At 39.3% G+C, this 15842-nt stretch overlaps 1 protein-coding gene across 1 annotated transcript; it reads right to left on the bottom strand.

Moving 5' to 3' along the window:
- Nucleotides 1–10509: 10509 nt before the first annotated feature.
- Nucleotides 10510–13040, bottom strand: GCNT1 (glucosaminyl (N-acetyl) transferase 1; the record flags this gene model as incomplete). Its single annotated transcript, XM_079706034.1, has 2 exons — nucleotides 10510–11939; nucleotides 13013–13040. The coding sequence occupies 2 exons, from the start codon at nucleotides 13038–13040 to the stop codon at nucleotides 10510–10512; spliced, it is 1458 nt and encodes a 485-aa protein (XP_079562160.1).
- Nucleotides 13041–15842: the final 2802 nt, after the last annotated feature.

Genomic DNA, 15842 nt, shown 5'->3' with positions numbered 1-15842 from the left:
TTTTAGAGCAGTGAAACCATTCTGCATGACACTGAGATGGTGGATACATGTCACTATGCACTTGTCAAAACCCAAAGAATGTACACCACTGAGAGGGAACCCAAAGACAAACTATGGATGTGGGGTGATGGTGATATGTCAATGCAGGTTCATTTGTTACAACAAATGAACCACTCTGGTTCGGGAAGTTGATAGTGGGGAAGGATGGGGGCAGGGGGCGGGGGATAAAGGGAAACTGTCCTTTCCACTCAGTTTTGCTGTGAACCTAAAATTGCTCTAAAAAATAAAGTCTATTTTTTTTAATATACCAAACTACACATACAGGTATATGAGTGAGTTCAATAGTTTATTGTAGATGGTGGCAATAAACTCTGTACAGGGTAATATGGAAGCCAGAGATCACAGTGATCATTTATATAAGCCAGAAGGAAAACAGTGATGGTCAGGAAGGACCTTATTTATCATAGGGGAGATGATGCCTGAGTTGAGTGTTAAGAGGTGAGGAGGTTCTGGTCTGAAAGCCTGGAGAAATGTGTTCTAGGAGAGTGTATAGTGTGAAAGAGGACCTTTTCTGATGCAACTGCTTTCAAAAACCCAGCTCGATCTCTCTCAAGCAATAAAAGTCAGAATCTACTGGATCCTATGAGTGAACAGTCCTGGGCTCAGGTTGCTCCAGGGCTCAAAGGGCAGCCCTACGACAAAATCTGCAACTCTCCCTTTCTCCACTTGCTTTCTCAACATTGGTGAACCCTCTTGCTTCCTGTAAGATGGATGTAGAAACCCCAGCACCCTCTTACTCTCAGTCCATTGTTAAGTGTGGGCAAAGCACACAGGCTGAAAGTGAGAGAAGAGATGGTTCCTTCAGACCACTGTTTAGCAGATGCTTACTGAGATGACACCAGGGGCAAAAACCCCAGATGAGTCCTATTCAAGGAGACATGAAATAGCATCACGTGTTCAGAAAACCACATGTGGCCCAAATGGATAGAGCATCATGTGCAAAACAGAAGGTATGGAGAGGTGGGCAGAGGCCAGATCAGGGAGGGCCTCAGGCGCCATTTGAAGAAATCAGGATTTTATCTTTTAGGCAACAGGGAGTCATTGGAAGGGCTATGCAAGGGTGTGAAATTACCAAATTTTCATTTCTGATACATCACTCTGACAGTGCCTCCACTATCAGAGTGTGTGACTTGGCCAAGTAACTTGACCTCTCTGAACTGGTTTATTCTTACATTAGTAGAATGTGAACAACAGTTGTACATGCCCTAAGATTACGGTGAGGATTAAACGTGCTAATATTTGTCAAATGCTTAGGACAGCGCTTGGCACGTGGAGTTAAGTATTTGCTGCTACTGTGATTGCTGTTGCTGTCGTTGCTGTTATCAGGAGAGTGAGAGACCTGAGGGAAGGAGGTAAGAAGCAAATTCATCTGAACCCACATGGTCTTCATCAACACCACCTTACTATTTCAGAAAACTCTTGCCCTGGAAGGTAAAAGTTGCAAATAACTTCATTGTTCACTCCAGGAACATCCTCTAAGGCCCAAGAACGTTGCAGTAAATAAAAAGCATGAAATGTCAGTTTATACCCCAGGACTGTTTGAACCCTTTGCCTCAAAATCCTCACCTTTGCTGTTTCCTCCAATCCTACACCATTTTATACTGTCATTCTCCAAGATCCCACACTATCAGACCCAACTTAAGCAGAATTCAAGACCTCAGAAATAGCCCGACTTGGTCCTCCTCCCTCTGAGATGCTATCAGGAGCCTGGAGATGGAGCTCACCGTCACTGCCGTCAGCAGTAGACTCTGCTCTGTCTTACGACCAGATTGTTTTGGTGACATTTTCAGGAAGCCAGCCTTCAAGAACAGGAGGCTTGGCAAGCGGCAATGCTCCAGGTGAGAGAGGAGGGACTAAACAGGGCTTGATGACAAGAGAGGAGGGTATGAGTAGGAGCACCATTAAGAAGAGAGACCTTAGGGACTGGCTGTGGGGAGAGAGGACACTCCAGAATGAACACTAGAGTAACCGGGTAGAACATGGAAGGGTTTTCCAAAGTAGAACCTGCAAAGTTAGGTGGGTGTGATTTGGTACATGAGCTGACGTATCATAACTGGAACAAGCTTGGTCTGTCTTATTCTGATTTCTATCCATCCACAAGCCCTGCCTACAAAGCGCCCCTCAGAAGTGGGAAGGCCTGGATGCAAACAGCCTGGGTGAGGCTTTTCAGGTTCCGTAAGTGGATACCTTCTCCAAGACTTGCTTGATTATAATTCTCTGCTTAAAGAGGAACTCTGCCTGTATGTGGCTGGGCCTACTTGTGGGCCCCCTGTTCTTTCTTGCGCTTGCCTACAGGTCAATTTCTGAATTGCTAGTGCCCAGAAAGCATAAAATCCACTGTCAAAAGCACTGATGTAGGGCTTCCCTGGTGGCGCAGTGGTTAAGAATCCGCCTGCCAATGCAGGGAACACGGGTTCGAGTTCTGGTCCGGGAAGATCCCACATGCCGCGGGGCAACTGGGCCCGTGAGCCACAACTACTGAGCCTGCGCGTCTGGAGCCTGTGCTCCGCCACGAGAGGCCACGACAGTGAGAGGCCCGCACACCGTGATGAAGAGTGGCCCTCGCTCGCCGCAACTAGAGAAAGCCCTTGCACAGAAATGAAGACCCAACACAGCCAAAAATAAATAAATAAATAAATAAATTTAAAAAAAAAAAAAAAAGCACTGATGTAGATTTTCCTGAAGATGTGGGCGGAAAGCCACAGGAAGGGAGATCAACTCCTCCTGGCGCTGGCACTCGAGGTCCAGCGTCCCAGGAACCTCCTCCTCAGGGCCGGGCAGATCAGGATGGTGGGTCACCTGACATCAAGGAGAAGGTTAAGACTCCCTTCGCAATCTCCCCTTGCCCTCAAATTCTCCTCCATAGACTGCAGGCCCACCCACCGCCCTGCCCCAAACAGTCCTTTCTGGTCTTTCCAGCTGGTATCTCCTCCCCTCACATTCGCAAAACCTATCAATTTGCATAATTCCCTCAGCAACACAAAAAGCAAGCAAATAGGGCTCAGCCAAAGAAAAATTACCTCACATTTCCAAGGCCGCCCTTCTTTGTATGTGTGAAAGTATATTTATTACATTAGTGAGAGAAACAATGCTTGACTACAGGAAAGTAGTACTCAAAGGGAGACTGGTCCCTGGAAATTGGAGGTTGGCACTTGTCATATATTTTATGCCCAAACATTTCCCTGTCAAACCTCCCATGCTTCCAAGTATTTTAAGACTGATGGCACTTGTTGAAACTATTCCCCTTTGTGGCTTCCTGACTCCTCTCTCCTGCATTTCCTTCTACCTTTAAGACTATTATGGCTCAGGATTTCTGGCCCATCTCTCCTTTTCAGTGGTCCTCATCAAATGGATGTTCACCACACCTCCAGGTTTTTTATCTCCTCTCCCTCCACACACTCCTTTGGGGAAGATTTCAGCAAGATGCAAGGGTTCGTTCTTTTTGTTTCTACCCTTTTTATTTCTCAATACATTTGCTTATTTTAAAAAAAGTGCTACACTCAGAGCAGAGCAGGGTCTGGGGAAGGAGATGGGATGGTGGAAATGGTAGAAAGGTGAACAGATCAGAAGAAAACTTGTCTTGTATTTAAGATGTGCCATTTGTTACAGATTCACGTACTTCTTTGCCCCCTTTGTAAATTGGGCCAATGGTAGCCTCTGCTCCTAAGGTTGTTGTGAAGTGAGAGGTGGTAAGTGCAAAGTGCTTAGAACATGCAGAACGGAAACGCTCAACAAATATTAGCTGTTGTCATTATTCCCTCAATGAGCTTTAAGGAACGTATTTGGAGGGGCATTTTTCTTTGGAAAGAGAGGTAGGGAACGCTTCCCGGAGAGAAAACATGTCTCCTTTGAATTAAGTTAAACGAAGGAACTCTGATTGGGCCAGGAATAGTTTACTAATAAGTCTGACAAAGAAAGTAAATTATAAATATCCTGTAAGTAATGTTTAAGCTAATGATTAGCTCTGTAGAAGTAAATCCTTTCCCAAAAAAATATTTATTTTATTTTTTTTTTTTTAAAGAAAGCATTGGTTTCACAACTTCCCTGGTGGCGCAGTGGTTAAGACTCTGCAGTCCAATGCAGGGGGGTGCCTGGTTTCAATCTCTGGTCAGGGAACTAGATCCCACATGCGTGCCGCAACTAAGAGGTCACATGCCTCAACTAAGACCCAGTGCAACCAAATAAATAAATAGATAAATATTTTTTAAAAAGAAAGCATTGGTTTCTGTTTCTTAGCTAATCTTGAAGGTAGTGAAGCCTTCACGTGGAATGCATAAAACTCTGGAGTTAAACAAGATCCTCCTCCTGCACCAAGATCGCTCATCCGAGTGACTCCACACGACCCATCTGAATATTTTCCTGTCCTCTTGCTGGAGAAGAACATCTGTTTTGTATTGGTATGCAGCTGAAAGAACCAGACCATCCTCACCTAGTTAGCAATTAACACTTATCTAGGACCAGAAAATGAAGTTCCGTCTGTAGATTCTAAGGAGCTAAAAGCCAAATAGCTGCCAATCTGAGCACCCTAGAGGATCTTGAAGCCAGGTTGACAGTGCCCTTTAGGATTGGTTCAGTGATTCTTCTGGCTAGTGCTGCAAAAAGTTCTCTCCAGCCATGGTATACAAGTAGAGTATCTTAGAGGGTTACCCAGAGTATAAGGCCTCGGGACACACTGTAAAGCACCAAAGCTTAAATCTAAAAACATTTCTGTGGGTAAAAGAGAAGTGCTCCAGGAAAGCAGGGCTCCTTCCCACTACAACCCACCAAGTGAAGACTAGGGGTAAGGAGTCTCAGTAATACTTCCTAAGGCAAACCATATGTGGAAAATGCTCCACATAAATATTTGGCAAGCATCAATTTTATAGAGCTGGAAGGAATAGTTCTCAAAATATCAAGATGTGATATTTCAGGGAAATTCTGAATGCTCCTTTCTGTTCAGTATCATTTTTTTAACATAATTGAGAGCACATTATATATTCTGTTCCAGTCTGTTTACTTCATTTAACCTACAGTGATTTTCCATGGCATTAGGCATACTATAGGACTATTCTATAATACCTCATCATATATTTTTTAAAGTACATGATTATTCCTCTATTACTGGAGATTTATGGATTTTTACATTTCACCACAAATAAGAAGCTGACAAACACTGGGTTTAAATGTGGATCCAAATCTCTCGTTATTACCCTAGGATATTTTCCAAGAAGTGAATTATTGATCAAAGAATTTGAGTGTTTTTAAAGACTCTACCTGATAGGTTTTAACACTCCTCCCTGCAGTATGAGCATGCATTCCTCAACAGTCACGTTTCAAAAAAAACCACCCCCCCCCGCCAAAAAAACCCGAATTTGGTGTGTAAAAATTTTAATTTGGATTCGTTTTATTGAATTTCAATTTTTCATATTAGCCATTTGTATTCTCCTTATTTCATTTTCTGTGAATTATTACATCTTTTGTTCATTTTACTCCTGGCATCTTAATGTTTTTAAAAAATTTATTAGTATAAGGGGGTTGAGAGGTGATAGGGAGTAACCACTAAAGAGTACAGAGTATCTTTTGGGAGTGATGGAAATCTTCTAAAACTGACTGTGATGTTATACTAAAAACCACTGAATTGTACATTTTAAATGGGTGAATTGTATGGTATATGAATTATATCTCAAGAAGCTGTTTTTAAAAAAATATTAGTATAAATAACTTCCATTTTTCCCTCTTTCAAAAACTGTTGGCAAATTTTCCAATTCTGATTGCCTTTTGCTTTCTCATATTCAGGAAATACACACTTTTAGTTAAATCTATTATCTGTTCCTTAATGAATCCTCCCATTGCTTTTATTTGGAAAATTCCATCACATGCAAAGATAGTCACTGACATGTTCTTTCCGTTTATTTTCATTCTTACTCCATTTGGATTTTGCTGCGCATTACAAAGCGATAATTTAATGTTCTCCAAACAGGTATTTACTGGAACTTTTACCACCGCCCCTTCCTCACTATGTTCTGATAGTTGCTTTGCAATGTTTTATATATACTAGCATCTATTTCTGGGCTATTAGTTATCAGTCTGAGAGTTCAAATATAAACTTACAGTACTCTTAACATTTTTTACCATTAAAGTATGGCTTCGTATCTAGTATTATATGACTTTATTAATCTCTTTCAAAGCATTCTTTGCTATTCTTGCACATTTTTTCTTTCGGATGAAATTTAGAATAATTTTATCGACCTTTGAAATTATGACTGGGCTTATATTTGACTGATGGATTGATCTGGGAAGAAGGGAGATATTTAAAATATTTATCAGCTAGGAGCACAATGTTTTGTTTTGTTTTGTTTTGAATCTATAGAAGTATTTTATTCATACAGGTCCCACACATATCTTAAGTTTGTCTACACATTTTATAGAGCTTATTGCCATGATGAAAGGTAACCTATCCCCATTATATCTTAAAACAATTTTTTTTGTTTGAATATGGAAAACTAATTTTTGGATGAGTGGCAGTATTTGCTAAAGTCTTATTAATTTCAAGACAAGATTCCTGGGCTTTCAACTTGGACAATCCCATCATCTGCACTAATGAAAACATTCTTTTCTTTCCCAATAGTTACAACTCAGTTCTAGTTCGGGTTTTGTTACACTGAAAAATAGTAAATCAATATTCTGATGACGAGCCCTGAAAACTTTAAGCACATATTAAAAATTAAATCCTTGACAAGCAGGCTTATAAAGGATACATAAAGCTCTCAAGCTTTTGAGAAAGACCTGAGGTTAATCAATTTTGCCACTTTGTAGAGTCTGTTTCATCGAAAATGCGGCTAAAGAACATCCAGAAGGGTTTACCAGACCAGCTGAGGACACAGCTGGAGCGGACACTCAATGCTCCGGGGAGGGAGCTTCCCTTTTCCCTCAGGTGTGCTCTCCACATTCATACCACAAGTCATGGATCCTGTTAGTATCTGTGGCCTTTGCTCTTCTGCAGACATAAGCTGAAGCCAGTAATGCCCAGAAAACAATACTAGCTATTAAATTGCATTCTTCGAAAGTCCCCGGTCTAGCTCTTTTTGCATAACCTGTGTTACACTTTCTGCCATTGCCAAACCCTCTCCCTCAGACATTTCTGCCTAAAGAATTAACCTTTATGTTTTGAATCACTACTCACACAAAACACCTGTTGGTTACAAACTATCAAATCCAAACACTAAATTTAACATTAGGGTGCTGGTAGCTAACAAAATAACTTGTGGAGACAAGGCACTGGTTTCTGAATAGGTGATTTTAATGGTGATATGACTAGTTCCAAACGCATCAAGTCATGCCCGTATTCAAAAGAGTAAACCTTAATGTAACCACACTTGCCATGAAAGTGTTGCATTTACTTATTTATGTTTACCATAACGAGAAATGATTTTTATTTTTCTAAGGCAACTGAAAAAGTCCAGGTCAACTGACTCTGCAGATGAAATGAAGTAAAACATGGCTTCCTCCTCCCCCAAATGACTACAAAAGAAAATCCACTTCTGTTCTTTAAGTGAATTGTGCTTGATGAATGACACAAATACATGTTTAGAGACAACAGTGTTTCACATTTTCAAGGCTGAATGGCTGTTTACCATGGTCTGGGAAGAGCCTAAGTAATTGCCTATAAAGAAAGAACCATTTTTGTTAACTCTTGTCCTTAATAAGTAATATGTGAATCTTGATCAGTACTTCATTAACTAGAACGCTTCCATTAAAAAATTGCAGTTTATGTATATTTAAGGATTTATTTGGGAATATGATTTCTAATAATTCCCTATAAAAGACCTTAAATGACAGTAAAAAGTAATTAGTATTTAATAACTGACATACAGGAAGCAATTTAAATAATTTATCTTTCCCAAAGAACTTACAGCATTTTTGTTCCTCCTGAATGTAGTAAGGGTTTCCTTTTGAAACCATCTTCCTGATTCTTCCAATTGCTTGTTCCACTACTATGAATTTCATTTGTTTTAAGTTAGGTTGGATAGTATAAAATTGAGTCCTAATGGCTATATAATCCCTGTAAAGCTATTAGCAATAGGGTAATATTCAGACACGTTTCAGCAAGTGCCATTCTAGAGAGATGACGTACCACAGCTACATAGAAGATGGTGGGTCCACAGTTTTAGTGTGGGGTTTGTGGAAATGGATTCTAAAATCATATTTTTACATATATGATGGAGAAAAAAAAACCCTCAAAGCTGCCAATTTAAATGTCAATCAGATTCAGTCACGCTACAGTAAGAGCACTGCGATGATATTTGTAAATTTTTTTAACTTTCAATTTTCAATTTTGCTAAATTCAAAAATCCATAAAACTGAGCAAATGAGCATGATGCTAACAACCAGTGACTCCAGGTGAAAGTTCTATAATGTTCACTGTACTATTACTTTTAACTTTCCCATAAATTTGCAAATATTCAAAATTTAAAAATGACAAATGTCTATAGTATTCAAGATACAATGAATGAAGTTAAAGAAACACAAGACATAGACACAAAGTATGTCACTGAAAATCACTGGTTTTAGAGTAAAAAAAAAAAAACAGCCCAACTTACAGGTAAAATCTTTCTTCTAAAAGAGAGCATGGGAGAGACATGTGACGTGCATTCAAAGAACAAATTGGTTTAGAAGCCAATAGAGACAGAACATCATGCATATAATGTCCTCACTGACATCACCTCTTGAATTTTCAAAGTGGGTATGTTTTTCTTGGTCCAACATTGGCTGCCCTGTTAAATCATGCAAACCATAGCAATCCACTGACTTGCACATTTACAAATGATTAAGTTTCCAAAAGTGTGAAACTTTCATTCAGGAGGGTCAGTATAACAAACCTCTCCATAAAATAAAAACGTTTCCTAACTCTGAGGAATAAAATGTTTTATCAGTTGAATGCCTGAAAACTGTCTGATATTATGTATTTCCCATATACTATTTAAGTTGTCTAAGTTTTAAAAATAAAGTACATGGATTTGATTCTTGTTTGAAGTCTCAGCTAAATGATAAAGCTTCTCATTTCCTGTTAAATTGATGGCTGAATGGTATCAGCTTAGCAAAAGAGCAAGTTGTTTTTTTTTTTTAATCTTCATTTACTTTGATATTTGAGACAGCACAATAGCAACCGCAAATCTGTCTTTTAGTGAAAAATAGAGTAAAAACCATATGCTGAGAATAATATCAATACTGAGACAATCCGCCCCAAACCTAATGTTCCCTTTAGGATACCCAGGCCTTCAAGCATGCCAGGTGGTACAACAGCACACCTTTCCCCTCCTCATAGGTTCCGAGAGAGAAGGGAACTTAAAATGCAAGAGCTAATGAGTAACCAACGGTTATTGGTTACATTGGTTACAACGGTAACATGAAGAAGCAAGAAGACGGGAAGCCAGTTCCTTTCAAAAGGCGACAGAGGTGACAGTTGGATGCAAGAGCCTGGAGGATGGACACAAGCAGACCCGAAGAGCAACAGGCATAATTTCTGGGGATAGTACCGATTGCTGCATCACAGGCCTCAGAGATTGTCTACATATGACTCCTCCTCCCCTCTGCCATACTTACACTTCACCCTTTCTTGTCTTAGTTCTCCACACCAATTACTGCCAATCGGGTCACAAAGGAGAACTGAGGCTGTAATATGGGACACTAGGAATACGGGGCACTATGAAAACAAGTTTATGTACAGCTTGACAGCAGGGTCTAGGGAGACTGGAGGAGGAGAAGCGAGACATATTTGAAAAAATTAAGTATTACTCTGTAGACACTATAATAATCAAAGATACCTTAACTTTGTAAATAACCCAAGATGATTCATAGAATCAACTAAACTATAAAGTCTTGTTTTTTGGGGGGGGGGGGGCTTTTAAAACATATGTACATTGTTAAAAGCGTAAATGGGAAATGTTCACATTCAGTCAAGCCTGTTTTTGCAAGTTCCCTGAGATGGCATATAGAGATACATAACACAATGCAATGTTACAGCAGAAAGTCAATCATTTACAAAGATCATTTAGAATAAAGTAAATTTCTCTTTCAACAAATGTGGTCTACAAGATAAATTACATCCTGACTGTTGGCTGTTGCTATAAATCTATTCAAATCAGGAAAAACCATCATATTTAAAGCTCTCCAAGTAATTTTGGCACAGGTCAAACCTTCGGGTTTTGTTCAGTCCCTGAGCTCTTTTAACAGGATAACTTGCGTTCAATCTCTTCCCCAGCCACCCGGACCACTCCCCCGCACAACGCCCTGCAACCTGCCCTACACTCTAACTCTAAGTCAAGCCTGAAGGCTACAACCTTTCTAACCGACCTGCTCTGCAGAAACCATAGAGCTTCTCTGGCTTGAAGAGTTAGATTCTATAGGCGGAAGAATCAAATGGGGGTACATCTCATGCCTCCTAATTATTTCTAAAACTGCCTCCAAGGGTCAGTGTTTTAATGTCTCCAGGGCCTTATGCCTCAGATGCTCATCCAAACACTGGATGGCAAAGAAGTCGATGTCCGTGTCGAACTTGTTGGCGAACAAGTGGTGCACGCGCAACATCCAGTTCAAGTCACCTGCTCCGAAAACGCACACGGAGCGCACGTGGACACCGCTGCACGGCGGGTAGGGGGCGCCCTTGGAAATGTCACCTTCAAAGTACTCCCACTTGACAAACCTGGCAATCGCATGCATGTCAGACATGTCGTACTTATGGCTTAAGGACAGGGACCCTGGGACTTCGGGGATCCTCTGAATAGTGGCCCAGAGATACTCGTCCGGGCTGTATGTGTCTTTTGCCCACTCCATAAACTTCTGTATTTTTTCATTCTCGAGCACATACTCCACATACCTCCTACTGACCACAAAATAGGCACTGCCGGAAAACAGAGGTGTTTCAAGAGGAGGATGTATCTTGTCGGTCCCCATGTTTGTCAGCTTTCCATTCACGACTGCATGATGCTTTTTCCACCTTTCTTTTTTATGGGGTGGCATTCTCTCCGTTTCTAGGTTATTCTCGCCCATTAACGACTTGAGCTTCCTGACAATTTCCAGGTTGGTTTTAATAGGAAAATCCATACCGCAGAGATTTATCAAGTACTTCCAGTCTGCGTTCATTCGGTAGAGGTCCTGCATGCAGTTGAGGTCAGCCTGAACCCGGCTCCAAGATGCATACACAACACTCTCCAGCTGACTGGCCACAAAGACATTACTGAAACAGGATGCAATGCCAGTCACTGCGGCCGAAAAGGATTCCTCTGATTTTGTATCCACGTGAATGCAATAGAAATTCTGAGGCATATAAATGGCCCTCAGGAGCCTGTCAAGCATTTCAATTTTGTGATGAACCACTACAGAATATGCTATTGGAAACTCTGCCTCTTCTTTACTAAGGGGTTCTACAATATATTTGCGCTTCTTGATGAAAGAAGCACAATCACTGGTCATGTTTATGTAGTCATAGTTTGTCCATCGAGGGCGCTTTCTAAATTTCCCTGTTAGAATCTCAAGCTTTACCTTTTGGATTTCATCTACATCACCCTGTAGAACTTTGGTACAATTAATATTACTACTAGGATTCTCTTCAAGCAGCTCCAGATGTCCAACATTTACAAATTCAGGCTTTTGATGAATTCTTAAAACAGAGAAGGTGACCAGGGAAAAAACAAGAAGGAAGAAGTAGTATTTAGTGGGATAAGAAAAAAGTTTCCTCCTCCGCAACTTCCTCAGCATTTCAACAACAATTGGGGACTTGGCTTTATTAAGGGCAGTCTTCCAGGCTTCAAGCAGTAATGATTTCCCCTCTGTAGTGGCCTGGAGATTTGTCAGTTTGCATTTATCAGAAATGCAAAGGCATCTTGAAATGGAGGGCAGCACTAAAAGAAAAATAGAAAGGATACATACATATATATATATATATATATTAAAAAAATACAGTGTTTCATGACATCTTCTCAGGTTCAAAAACTGTCCTCTTTGCTATGAGGTCAGATGTTTAAGACAAAAACAAAGTGGGTCAATCAGAGGAGAGGAAGTAGTGTTATAGGATACCCATCATCTCTGGTATCAATGCCAGATTGTCTTTTTAAAAATGCTGAGTACAAGGATATGCTAGAATATCCTACAATCAACATTTTACCTCTCAGGTATATTGAGGTGCAAAACACAGTTGAAGACCTAGGCTATAGTTATTGAATTCTCCATAGTTGGTGAGTTTTTGATCCTGTGCCAGTGCCAATTAGCACCCCTTGCCTTGAAATCTTTACTAATCTGGGTTCCTCCTGACACATCCATTAATGTCCATCAGTTGGTGTCAGCAGCCCCAAGTATTTGAAGAGATCAGATCCACTCTGCTCTTTATCAACGTAAGAGTGGAAGTACACTTAAGGAGACATTCAGAAATGGCTGTGGCTTCTAAGAATCTTTGAAGGAAAAGCGGGTCAACTGAATTTTCAAACTGGAACAGAAAGGCTCAGGTGAAACCAGGTCAGATTTGGAACTGTTTTGGGTTGACCTCACTTTGTTCAGTTCCATACCAGGCACCACAGGAAGAGAAGACATACATAATCCAAAATAGAGAAACAGCCTAGCTGAAAAACAACACTTGTATGCAAATTGTAACTTATGAAAGACCCTTTGTCTATATTCAAATTCCAGGAACCTAACCCACTTTTATTATGTAAAGTGTTTACAAATATACAGATATTGTTTTGTTTTCAAAAGTCAATTTTATTACTTGGCAATTGGTTCTAACAAAGAAAGTCAAATACTATCATTTGTCTCAAAACCAGATTTATAGAGATTTGAAAAGTTTTTAACACCAGAATTAGCACTAGAACTTTTAAATATTTAATTAGGAAACAAACTGTGAATATTAATACAAATAAAAATAAATAACTGACTATCATTTGTACAGAGTAATGTTACAAAAAGTAGTTAGACTTTTTACCATTTAAATCAAGAAAAGTCGGGATCATTTAGTGCTCTGATTCCAGGTAACATCCTCTGCCCATGTAGAGTGCTTCTTATGCAGTCAGCTTTCTTAAATGTACCAGGCATCCAACAATGCTGTTATGTCCCATGAGTCTTTTTTAAAAAAACACGTGAAACAAAAAGAAAAATTTGTGAAGGGATATATATGCCCACATAAGTATACACACATACTCAGAAAGCATACCGGTAAACTAATTCGACATATTCACTTTTTTCTTCAAAATGATGGCTGGTCATATCCATTTTTTTCTTCAAAATGATGGCTCATTGATTTCTCTTTTAAAACCTTCTCTCCAGTCTTTTTTTTTTTTTAGTCTCTGTTTGTGGACTGCTAAAGGTTTGAAGACATCCCACAACTTAGGTTGAACTTTTTCAGAGAAAACTCTAGGAGCATTTCCCAACATGTGTGCCAAGGAATAGTTTAATGGTCCTATATGATTGGAAAATCCAACATATCCTATGCAGCTGTGAGGATTCCATTAAAGACAATCCTGCAATTGAATTAGCTGCTTATCTCATCTTCCTCCAACTATGCTGTCTACCACCCCACACTCCAAACCTCTACTGGAAAGCAAACATTGGAAGATTCTGCTGAAATACTTAAGCATCTGAACTATTAACACATCAGATCCTTAAACAAAGTTATACCCTTAAGCAATTTCTGCTTAAGACATTTAAGAAAATCTCTGACTAATCATTAGTCAGCTTCTAAGCTAACTGAACAGAGACTTAAGTTGCCTCATGCAATAAAGAACACAGATTAACAAAATTAACCCAAGAAGGTCCATAACAACAATAAACCCTGGGCTGGGCAGGGGCAGAGGTCTGATTTCTAAAGTTGATGCATTATAAAATGTCCACTTTCAACAATAGCAAAAAATTACAGGGCACGTAGAGAAACACAAGTCTGGCCCATACACAGAAAAGGGGGCTTCAATAAAAACTGTCCCGGAGGAAGCCCAAGCACTGGATTTAACTACACAAAGACTTTCAGTCAGTTATAATAAGTATGTTCAAAGAACTAAAGAACTAGATCAAACCATGAGAAAGATATTTAACCAAATTGAGAATTTCAATAAAGAAATAGAAATTATAAAAAAGAACCAATAGAATTGATTGTATTGAAAGTACAATAACTGAATTGAAAAACTGACTAGAGGGGCTCAACAGCAGGTATGCACTGACAGTAGAAGGAATCAATGGAACTAAGGAAAGGTCAAGAGAGAGTATCCAGTCTGAGGTACAAAAGGAAAAAAGAATTAAGAAAGATGATAGAGGCTCAAAGACCTGTGAGAAACCATTAAGCACATCAACAAATGCATAACAGGAGTGTCAGAAAGAAAGTGGAGGAAAGGGTGGGAGAGAAGGGTGAAAGAGGGGGCTGCAGTCATGAGCATGGGGGAGGGGGTGAGGAAAAAAATTGAATAATGGCTGAAAACTTCCCAAATCTGACTTTATTTTGTTTACTGAAGTACAGTTGACTTAACAATATTAGTTTCAGGTGTACAACACAGTGATTCAATACTTTATATATTATACTCCATTTAAAGCAATTGCCAAATAATGGCTTTATTTCCCTGTGCTGTACAATATATCTTTGTTGCTTATTTTATATTTAATAGTTTGTGTCTCTTAATCCCATACACCTATTTTGCTCCTCCTCCCCTGCCCTCTCCCAACTGGTAATCACTAGTTTGTTCTCTGTATCTGTGAGGCTTGTTATATATATTCATTTGCTTTGAGATTCCACATATAACTAATAACAGAGTATTGTCTTTCTCTGTATGACTTATTTCATTAAGCATAATACTCTCTAGGTCCATCCACACTGTTGCAAATGGCAGAATTTCATTTTTTACAGCTGAGTAATATTCCAGCGATGGGCAATTTAGTTTGTGTGCATATCTTGGCTATTGTAAATAACATTACTATGAACACTGGGGTACATGTATCTTTTCAAATTAGCGGTTTCATTTTCTTCTGATATATATCCAGCAGTAGAACTGCTGAATCATATGGTAGTTCTATTTTTAGTTTTTTGAGGAACCTCCATACTGTTTTCCATAGTGGCTGCACCAATTTACATTCCCACCAATAGTGTACTAGGGTTCCCTTTTCTCCACATCCTCATCAACATTTGTTATTTGTAGACTTTTGATGACAGCCATTCTGACAGGTGTGAGGTGATAGCTCATTGTGGTTTTGATTTGCATTTCCCTGATGATTAGAGACAAGCACTTTTTTCATATGGCTGTTGGCCATCTGTATATCTACTTTGGAAAAATGTCTAATCATGTCTTGTGCCCATTTTTTGATTGGGTTGTTTTCACATTGAGTTGTATGAGCTGTTTACATATTTTAGATAATAACCCCTTATTAGTCATATCATTTGCAAATATTTTCTCCCATTCAGTAGGTTGTCTTTTTGTCTTGTCCAGTGGTTTCCTTTGCTGTACAAAGAGCTTTTAAGTTTAAAATTAGGTCCCATGTTTATTTTTGCTTTTATTTCTTTTGCCTTAGGAGACAGTTCCCAAAAAATGTTGCTATAATTTATGTCTAAGAGCATTCTGCCCATGTTCTCTTCTAGGAGTTTTATGGTTTCAGGTCTTATATTTAGGTCTTTAATCTATTTTGCGTTTGTTTTTGTATACGGTGTGAAGAAATGTTCTTCTAATCTTGTTCTTCTACATATAGCTATCCAGTTTTCCCAACAACACTTATTAAAGAGACTGTCTTTTCTCCACTGTAAATTCTTACCTCCTTTGTCACAGACTAATTAACCATAA

Source organism: Hyperoodon ampullatus (genome assembly GCF_949752795.1).
Source record: "Hyperoodon ampullatus genome assembly, chromosome: 6".
Lineage (NCBI taxonomy): Eukaryota > Metazoa > Chordata > Mammalia > Artiodactyla > Ziphiidae > Hyperoodon > Hyperoodon ampullatus.
The sequence above is the reverse complement of the archived record's forward strand: the minus strand, read 5'-3'. Positions and strand labels throughout refer to the sequence as shown.